Genomic DNA, 11,093 nt, shown 5'->3' on the forward strand with positions numbered 1-11,093 from the left:
AGACAGAGTTACAGGTAGTTGATGGAGACTTCCTCAGGTAAGTGGTCACGAGACAGAGTTACAGGTAGTTGGTGGAGACTTCCTCAGGTAAGTGGTCACGAGACAGTTACATGTAGTTGATGGAGGCTTCCTCAGGTAAGTGGTCACGAGACAGAGTTACAGGTAGTTGATGGAGACTTCCTCAGGTAAGTGGTCACGAGACAGAGTTACAGGTAGTTGGTGGAGACTTCCTCAGGTAAGTGGTCACGATACAGAGTTACAGGTAGTTGGTGGAGGCTTCCTCAGGTAAGTGGTCACGAGACAGTTACAGGTAGTTGATGGAGGCTTCCTCAGGTAAGTGGTCACGAGACAGTTACAGGTAGTTGATGGAGACTTCCTCAGGTAAGTGGTCACGAGACAGAGTTACAGGTAGTTGGTGGAGGCTTCCTCAGGTAAGTGGTCACGAGACAGAGTTACAGGTAGTTGATGGAGACTTCCTCAGGTAAGTGGTCACGAGACAGAGTTACAGGTAGTTGATGGAGACTTCCTCAGGTAAGTGGTCACGAGACAGTTACAGGTAGTTGGTGGAGACTTCCTCAGGTAAGTGGTCACGAGACAGAGTTACAGGTAGTTGATAGAGACTTCCTCAGGTAAGTGGTCACGAGATAGAGTTACAGGTAGTTGTTGGAGGCTTCCTCAGGTAAGTGGTCACGAGACAGAGTTACAGGTAGTTGATAGAGGCTTCCTCAGGTAAGTGGTCACGAGACAGAGTTACAGGTAGTTGATGGAGACTTCCTCAGGTAAGTGGTCACGAGACAGTTACAGGTAGTTGATGGAGACTTCCTCAGGTAAGTGGTCACGAGACAGAGTTACAGGTAGTTGGTGGAGACTTCCTCAGGTAAGTGGTCACGAGACAGAGTTACAGGTAGTTGGTGGAGACTTCCTCAGGTAAGTGGTCACGAGACAGAGTTACAGGTAGTTGATGGAGGCTTCCTCAGGTAAGTGGTCACGAGACAGTTACAGGTAGTTGGTGGAGACTTCCTCAGGTAAGTGGTCACGAGACAGAGTTACAGGTAGTTGATGGAGACTTCCTCAGGTAAGTGGTCACGAGACAGAGTTACAGGTAGTTGATGGAGACTTCTTCAGGTAAGTGGTCACGAGACAGAGTTACAGGTAGTTGATGGAGGCTTCCTCAGGTAAGTGGTCACGAGACAGAGTTACAGGTAGTTGGTGGAGACTTCCTCAGGTAAGTGGTCACGAGACAGAGTTACAGGTAGTTGGTGGAGGCTTCCTCAGGTAAGTGGTCACGAGACAGAGTTACAGGTAGTTGGTGGAGGCTTCCTCAGGTAAGCGTCCACGAGACAGAGTTACAGGTAGTTGATGGAGGCTTCCTCAGGTAAGTGGTCACGAGACAGTTACAGGTAGTTGATGGAGGCTTCCTCAGGTAAGTGGTCACGAGACAGAGTTACAGGTAGTTGATGGAGACTTCCTCAGGTAAGTGGTCACGAGACAGTTACAGGTAGTTGATGGAGACTTCTTCAGGTAAGTGGTCACGAGACAGAGTTACAGGTAGTTTGTGGAGGCTTCCTCAGGTAAGTGGTCACGAGACAGAGTTACAGGTAGTTGGTGGAGACTTCCTCAGGTAAGTGGTCACGAGACAGAGTTGCAGGTAGTTGGTGGAGACTTCCTCAGGTAAGTGGTCTCAATCTCTCGTTTTTTTTTCGTTTTTTTTTTTGGAAAAATGGCAGATGAATAAATGATTTTTTCCAGAGTATAGGACGAATTGTATTTAGACTTTCTGAAGTTATGGTTCTGAGTGCGATTTAGGAACGGAGGGCTGAGAACATTAATTTGTGTCTTTTGTTTTCTTTCATTGATTCCCAACACAATTCACTTAAATGTTTAATATATAGAAGTAACACAACGAGTGGTTGTTGTATATAGAGGTTACACAACGAGTGGTTGTTGTATATAGATGTTACACCACGAGTGGTTGTTGTATAAAGAGGTTACACAACGAATGGTTGTTGTATATAGAGGATGCACAACGAGTGGTTGTTGTATATAGAGGTTACACAACGAGTGGTTGTTGTATGTAGAGGTTACACAACGAGTGGTTGTTGTATATAGAGGTTACACAACGAGTGGTTGTGGTATATAGATGTTACACAACGAGTGGTTGTTGTATAAAGAGGTTACACAACGAATGGTTGTTGTATATAGAGGATACACAACGAGTGGTTGTTGTATATAGAGGTTACACAACGAGTGGTTGTTGTATGTAGAGGTTACACAACGAGTGGTTGTTGTATATAGATGTTACACAACGAGTGGTTGTTGAGTATACAGGTTACACAACGAGTGGTTGTTGTATATAGAGGTTACACAACGAGTGGTTGTTGTATATAGATGTTACACAACGAGTGGTTGTTGTAACAGAGAATACACAACGAGTGGTTGTTGTATATGGAGGTTACACAACGAGTGGTTGTTGTATACAGAGGTTACACAACGAGTGGTTGTTGTATATAGATGTTACACCACGAGTGGTTGTTGTATATAGATGTTACACCACGAGTGATTGTTGTATATAGAGGTTACAGGAGTAATTGTTGTATATAGAGTTTACACAACGAGTGGTTGTTGTATATAGATGTTACACCACGAGTGGTTGTTGTATATAGAGGATACACAACGGTTGGTTGTTGTATATAGAGATTATACAACGAGTGGTTGTTGTATATAGAGTTCACACAACAAGTGGTTGCTGTATATGGCATTTCTTTCACTCAAGTTAATTATTTTTCACAAATTTCAGCGAGTTTGTGTGATCTGTTTCTACTACCACCATAAAAAAGCTAGTTTGACAATATTGGTACGGAAATATTACAATCTATTACAAATCATAAAAAATAATAAGCAAGTATATCATTTTCAAAGCAATGAATTGATAGAAATCACTATATATATATATCTTTAAAAAATGGCAAAACAAAAAACAAAAAAAAACTGCAAACTACTTCTTGTGGGATTATTCCCGGGACCGCGTTTAGTGGCCTTCAAGCGTTAGCCAATCGAAACGCATTGAACCAAGTGATTAAAAACTATTCCCGATGAAAGGTCACTGTGTCAACCAATCAAAACGCATTTAGAGTTTATTCCACGCGTGGTATAGACTGATTATTATATGTCTTGGGAGTTGAATAACATATTCCTACCACCTATTGTGGCTGTACTTCACTGTACACCTATTGTGGTAGAAATGTGTTACCTTATAACTACCTGTTCATAGTTAAGGCTGTACTTCACTGTACACCTGTTGGCTCCACATGTTAAATACTAGTAATATGTTGTCATATTCTAATAAAGATCGACCATCAATTTGTATAGAATCTAAAGAACAAGTGGAGGGATTATGGAAGGGAGGACCTATAGTATGTTTAGTAGTTTGTAAGCTACTACTTCCGATGTATGTGTGTGTATTCCAGAAAAATCAAAATTCGTTTTTTATTAAATATGAAAAACTCAGTTTCAACAGCATTGTATGTGAGAAGCTACCGTTTTAACCTACTGGGAGAAAATAAATAAACTCTTATTGTTGATCTTTGTTGATCTCTGTCAGCGAAGACATCAATATTCAGGTAAGACGTCTATATGTCTGTGTAATTGATATAACCCTTTTCATGTGAATGAATCGAGAACAAAAAAGATATATTTATTGAATTTTATTAAGAAATATTAGAAAATTTACATATTTTCTTATTCGAGTTTAAGATTTTCATAACCTAATGCTTATATCTTTAATATGGATTAAAATGAATTATACAAAAAGTGTATATGGAAATTTCAGGAAGATCAGCCATCAATCTAGCCATTGATAAGAATCCCCTCCTTGTAAAATTAATCAAAACTAACATAATATTATTTGTCCCTGTGAAATACTCTTCCTTATCATGATCGAAGAAAATGAAATGTATTTTTGCCTTTTTCTTGGTCACAAGGAGATTGTCAGATCGACACTACTGAACATTCTCACAGATTGTTTAAGGGACACACAACATGGCACTTCGCCATTACGTCCACCAGTCTCACAGAAAACCAGATGCGACGAAGATGTCTACCAACTGTTTTATCAATCGTGTGTTAACCGCCACGTAAATCAAAGGTATAAGATAACGCTTGACAGCTAAAAAATCATTTTAAGGGACAATATCAGATAAATGGCATATATTTACACTTTAAACATTCATTTGTACATTGAAATATCCGACAATGTTTGTTACTGGTTCTATAACCTCAAGAACTCTGTCACAAGCACTGTTAGTTAGTTAGTTAGTTAAAGTTTTACCGCCTACATGACTCCGCCTCCCACACTGTTAGTTACAGGTTTACCGCCTACATGACTCCGCCTCCCACACTTAAGTTACAGGTTTACCGCCTACAAGACTCCGCCTTCCACACTGTTAGTTACAGGTTTAACGCCTACATTACTCCGCCTCCCACAATGTTAGTTACAGGTTTAACGCCTACATGACTCCGCCTCCCACACTGTTAGTAACAGGTTTACCGCCTACAAGACTCCGCCTCCCACAATGTTAGTTAGTTACAGGTTTACCGCCTACAAGACTCCGCCTCCCACAATGTTAGTTACAGGTTTACCGCCTACAAGACTCCGCCTCCCGCACTGTTAGTTAGTTACAGGTTTACCGCCTACAAGACTCCGCCTTCCACACTGTTAGTTACAGGTTTACCGCCTACAAGACTCCGCCTCCAATGTTAGTTACAGGTTTACCGCCTACATGACTTCGCCTCCCACACTGTTAGTTACAGGTTTAACGCCTACATGACTCCGCCTCCCACACTTAATAACAGGTTTACCGCCTACAAGACTCCGCCTTCCACACTGTTAGTTACAGGTTTACCGCCTACATTACTCCGCCTCCCACAATGTTAGTTACAGGTTTACCGCCTACATGACTTCGCCTCCCACAATGTTAGTTACAGGTTTACCGCCTACATGACTTCGCCTCCCACACTGTTAGTTACAGGTTTACCGCCTACATTACTCCGCCTCCCACAATGTTAGTTACAGGTTTACCGCCTACATGACTTCGCCTCCCACAATGTTAGTTACAGGTTTACCGCCTACATGACTCCGCCTCCCACAATGTTACTTACTGGTGCATCGCCTACATTACTCCGCCTCCCACAATGTTAGTTACAGGTTTACCGCCTACATGACTCCGCCTCCAACACTGTTAGTTACTGGTGCATCGCCTACAAGACTCCGCCTCCAACACAGTCAGTTAGTTACAGGTTTACCGCCTACATGACTCCGCCTCCAACACTGTTAGTAACTGGTTCATCGCCTACAAGACTCCGCCTCCAACAAAGTCATTTAGTTAATGGTTCATCGCCTACATGATTCCGCCTCCCACACTGTTAGTAACTGGCTTATCGCCTACATAACTCCGCCTCCAACAATGTTAGTTACTGGTTCATCGCCTACATGACTCCGCCTCCCACAATGTTAGTTAGTTACAGGTTTTCCGCCTACATGACTCCGCTCCAGTTCAACGCCTACATGACTCGGCCTCCCACAATGTTAGACTTTTTTTATAGTCGATAAAACAAATATCCTAATCATTGTATTTTTTCGCACGAGCGCAACTCATAAAATATACTCTAATAGCAGTACGCATTATGAAAGCTTTTGTTTTTTTCCCCGATATGATAAGATTCAAATAGGAATATTGACAACTGAAATACGTCAAGGAATCGTTTACTTTGATCAGTCTGTCCGTAAAGATTACTGCATTTACTTCGATACCTTGTATGCCGTTGATTTATTGCAAACCAGTCTTATCCTGTTTCCGAAAAAAAAGAGTCTATATCCACGCATTGTACCACCAAGCCACGGTAAAGTAGCAGGACCAGACTACACACCCAAGCACAGCTTTTCGATGGCAATGAGGAAGAACAGTATAAAAAGGCATGCATCATTACAAATGATAATAAAAGTATTTATATATATTAGCAGAGGGAGGTGTTTGGTATCTGGGGATATTTTATGATTATACTTTATGTTTACCATTCCATCAACCATTGCTCAAAGTGAAACCTAATTTGCGATCCTCTTAACGAATATACATAATAAACTATTAAATGTCAAGGTCATTACAGACCACGTGATATAGGTGGCGCCACTGGCCTCTCCGTGACCAGCTTTTGTACTCGATGTCGTGTGCTGTGACATCGCCAGTGTCCCCGACACCGAACGGGTAACAGTTGTTTCCGTGGTTTCGGAAGACGAAATCGTATGATGAGAACTCGTCCCTGGAAGAGTACTGGTAACTGTTTCAATCATCGTGTCGTGATGGGATACCGAAGATTGTTCGTTTCCGTTCTGAGACGAAGTTGTACTTCCGGTGGAAACAGAGGGCGCCTTTGTGGTTTTTGTTAATATACTAGTTATTGTGAAATTTGGTGTTGTGCTTTCTGGTTCTGTTGTTACTGAAACGGCAGATGTTGTCACGAAGTCAGATTTATTTACAGAATTATCTGAGGATACAGGTAACTCTGATGTAGAAAAAGTCATATCTAATGTTCCTGTGACGAAATCAGTCATCATAGATGATGTAGGCGCATGTGTGGCTTGTGTCGTCACTTCCGTTGTTGTTGCTGTTAATTCATTATCAGGACAAATGGTGTCTTGTTGTGTACAGTTTAGTACCCCTAGTGTCAGATCTGCCAAACCGACTTTAACATGTCCTCTTGTTCCAGGCAAAATACATCGATTGGAATAAGGCAAGACAATGGTCATAATGGGATTGTTAACAATCCAGGCCAAATCACAATTACACGACAGGATGTTGCTGAAAAAGAAAACCTGTAGACGATCCGTCACGGCAGATATAGCACTATCGATATTACCACATGAAAGATCTTCGATTTCGTTAGTGTGGAAGCCAAATGATCTAATCCTGTTGAAGTTGTGAAAACATCGAGGGGCCATTGAAGTTATGTTACACATACGAAACGAAATCATCTCAATATCACTGATATTCTCGAACGCACGACTTTCAATATGCCCGATGTTCAGATTGGCAAAAACAAATGCATGCGCATTCCGGATGTTTTCAAATGCATAGGATCGTATGACAGGAATCGATGATGACTGGAACGTCAACGAAATATTACGAAGGCTACCGAAGGCATGACCTTGAATCTCGCCAATAGACACATTATCAAAGAAAACTGTCTGTAATCTCTTAAATCCGTTGAATGACGATCTCTCTATTGTCCCCACTGAACCGCGATATATCTTGAATGTTTTCATGTTCTTAAGTCCACGGAAAGCATCTGTCGGTATTTTATCAAAAGTGACGTCATGGAAATATAGGTCCTCTAATTCCTTCGGGAACTGAGCAGGAAATGACGTCAGATTATGACAGCTCAAATATTCTTCATAACAAAAACAGCCGTTTACCTCACAAGAAAGGGCGAAAGGCAGTAACACTTGGACCATGCCAATTACTAAAGTCCAGAACAAGTTATGTGACTGCATGACTGGAAAACGAAAGTAGACACATATTAGGTTAACGCTTGTGAGAATGTTCAATGCAAGGTTATCACTAGTTTGATAACAATGACATTGATGACGTCACAATGAAGGTCTCTAGTAATCTAAGCTCCACTGATGTCGCCGTATCACAAAATCAAAGCATGTACTTTGTCAATTCATGAAGAATTTTTCACCAATCATTGTTTAAATGAACGTCGGCATCATCTACTATAGAAATGCTGTATACAGTATTGAGGCTCCACTTTACCACTGAACGGTGGCCAGATTGTGTTTATTATCAATCAAATGCGATCTATTAGACCGAAAAATAGAATGGCGTAGGACCTTGTGATTATCTGTTTTTCGTGAATACAAAAAAATACAATACGACGACCATCATTATATTTAGATTTCAGTATTTATAACAGCATATTCTCGTGTCTATTTCATCTTGTCATATAATCATGATTATTACAACATATCCCCGTGTCTATTACATCTTGTCATATAATCATGATTATTACATCATATCCCCGTGTCTATTACATCTTGTCATATAATCATGATTATTACATCATATCCCTGTGTCTATTACATCTAGTTATATAATCATGATTATTACACCATATCCCCGTGTCTATTACATCTTGGCATATAATCATGATTATTACATCATATCCCTGTGTCTATTACATCTAGTTATATAATCATGATTATTACATCATATCCCCGTGTCTATTACATCTTGTCATATAATCATGATTATTACATCATATCCCCGTGTCTATTACATCTAGTTATATAATCATGATTATTACAACATATCCCCGTGTCTATTACATCTTGTCATATAATCATGATTATTACATCATATCCCTGTGTCTATTACATCTAGTTATATAATCATGATTATTACATCATATCCCCGTGTCTATTACATCTTGTCATATAATCATGATTATTACAACATAGTCCCGTGTCTATTTCATCTTGTCATATAATTATGATTATTACATCATATCCCCTTGTCTATTACATATTGTCATATAATCATGATTATTAGATCATATCCCCGTGTCTATTACATCTTGTCATATAATCATGATTATTACAACATAGTCCCGTGTCTATTTCATCTTGTCATATAATTATGATTATTACATCATATCCCCGTGTCTATTACATCTTGTCATATAATCATGATTATTACATCATATCCCCGTGTCTATTACATCTAGTTATATAATCATGATTATTACATCATATTCCCGTGTCTATTACATCTTGTCATATAATCATGATTATTACATCATATCCCCGTGTCTATTTCATCTTGTTATATTATCATGATTTTATTTCTTGAATGATTAGCATGAACATAGGTCAATTTGGCGCCAAACCTGAGACCCCAGCTATAAGTTTAATACAATACAATAGACATAGATGGTAAATACAATTATAAGAGATGAGCAGGGGTTTAACGTATCCTGATATACAGATGTTTAATTTCATCTTACGCTGTACGTCATATGACGGCTGATGCATGTGCGAAGACATTGAATGGGTAATTCCAAAAAGTGTTTGAAATTGTTGTGGAGCTCTTTAATAAATTTTTGTCGTTTACAAAGAGAAAATTAACAAAAATCTAAATAGAAAGTTTGGCCAATACAACAAAAAAATACATTCGGATAAGTGTTTCAACTTCGCAGATTTGTTTCGCAGAAATAAAATCATGTAACATGTATCTGAAATATCCAAGGATGATTGCGGAATATGCTGGGTTTTTTTTCACATTTCTTCGAATCTTCATTTTGAAAACTACAAAAATAGACATTATTTTCATTAACAAAAAACAAACAAAAAATCCATTCTTACCTAAGATCGATTTACCGTCACGAGTTGCTCCTTTCGACGACTTCCTCTGCCGTATCACAGTGGTCAACAGGAGCGTTATCAGTCGGGGTGCCGTATTTATAACCTAGCTATCGAAGAATCTCGCGAGAACGGAAGCTATCTTGCGTTTGTACCCGGAATGTGAGAACAAGGTAAATTGACGTCGCTGGGTCAACTCTCTCACGGAACTCCTGCCGACCATTGATAAGACACTCCCATTGTCCATTATCGTGTGTTTTGGTGTTGTCAGTTCGCGCTAATGGTTTCTGTGTTTTATTCCATGTTGCCAAGCAAATTAACAAGTTGTTTTGTCTTTGTATTTGTTTGTATGATAACGATTTAAGTTCAGACGGGGATACCAGATTCAGTCCCAGAAGTGTACCGTGTGGTTTGGGTGAGGTATTGAAGTATCTAGATTCATGTCATTAAGCATCATTCAGTGACCCACGGTCCAGACGCTCGCGAACAGAGCCTTCGGTTCGTGGAATACCCACCATGGTCATTAAGGGTCTCTGGCAAAACAAACAATATTAAAGTGTGTCAACAGTACAGAAACAAAAGATTAAAACGTAACTGTGTATAATATCTACACAGTCCTACAACATGTCTCTAATTCTATCAGGTATTGACTTTAGATTGTCAATATTCTGCCATCTTTTGCTGGAATTTTCATTGCTACACCGAACAGACTTTCCCCTGAAAATGGCGTTTGGATTTCGTTGTCAGTAAAGACGAATCTCGGGTCTATAAAACGTCTTTTTCTCATCCCTCTACTAAACATGTAGTTTTACGTCCCGTTACGTCGATCACGTCGATGGCAAGACAAGGCAACAGGAAAACAGGATGTAGACCCCACACAGAAAGATCAAAACAGGAAGTAGACCCCACACAGGAAGATCAAAACAGGAAGTAGACCCCACACAGAAAGATCAAAACAGGAAGTAGACCCCACACAGAAAGATCAAAATAGGATGTAGACCCCACACAGAAAGATCAAAACAGGAAGTCGACCCCACACAGAAAGATCAGAACAGGATGTAGATCCCCACAGAAAGATCAAAACAGGAAGTAGACCCCACACAGAAAGATCAAAACAGGATGTAGACCCCCACAGAAAGATCAAAATAGGATGTAGATCCCACACAGAAAGATCAAAACAGGAAGTAGACCCCACACAGAAAGATCAAAACAGGATGTAGACCCCACACAGAAAGATCAAAATAGGATGTAGACCCCCACACAGAAAGATCGTAACAGGATGTAGATCCCACACAGAAAGATCAAAATAGGAAGTAGACCCCCACAGAAATGTCAAAACAGATTGTAGACCCCACAGAAAGATCAAAACAGGATGTAGACCCCCACACAGAAAGATCGTAACAGGAAGTAGACCCCCACAGAAAGATCAAAATAGGATGTAGACCCCACACAGAAAGATCAAAATAGGATGTAGACCCCCACACAGAAAGATCAAAATAGGATGTAGACCCCACACAGAAAGATCAAAACCGGATGTAAACCCCACACAGAAAGATCAAAACAGGATGTAGACCCCACACAGAAAGATCAAAACAGGATGTAGACCCCCCACAGAAAGATCAAAATAGGATGTAGATCCCACACAGAAAGATCAAAACAGGATGTAGACCCCACACAG

The 11,093-nt window shown here is 40.1% G+C and overlaps 1 protein-coding gene across 1 annotated transcript; it reads right to left on the reverse strand.

Moving 5' to 3' along the window:
* Positions 1-3,689: 3,689 nt before the first annotated feature.
* Positions 3,690-9,459, reverse strand: LOC117343953 (leucine-rich repeat-containing G-protein coupled receptor 5-like). Its single transcript, XM_033906520.1, has 2 exons — positions 9,419-9,459; positions 3,690-7,548 (listed from the first exon to the last, which is right to left on the reverse strand). Exon 2 carries the CDS (start codon positions 7,544-7,546, stop codon positions 6,101-6,103), a length of 1,446 nt encoding a protein of 481 aa, XP_033762411.1. The 5' UTR covers positions 7,547-7,548; positions 9,419-9,459; the 3' UTR covers positions 3,690-6,100.
* Between the last annotated feature and the right edge of the window lie 1,634 nt (positions 9,460-11,093).

The sequence above is a fragment of the Pecten maximus genome, chromosome 15 (assembly GCF_902652985.1).
Source record: "Pecten maximus chromosome 15, xPecMax1.1, whole genome shotgun sequence".
NCBI classification, from domain to species: Eukaryota; Metazoa; Mollusca; class Bivalvia; order Pectinida; family Pectinidae; genus Pecten; species Pecten maximus.

Bases quoted from the DNA above. Each gene is read 5' to 3' on its own strand.
- LOC117343953 (XM_033906520.1), bottom strand. From the start codon at position 7,546: ATGCAGTCACATAACTTGTTCTGGACTTTAGTAATTGGCATGGTCCAA.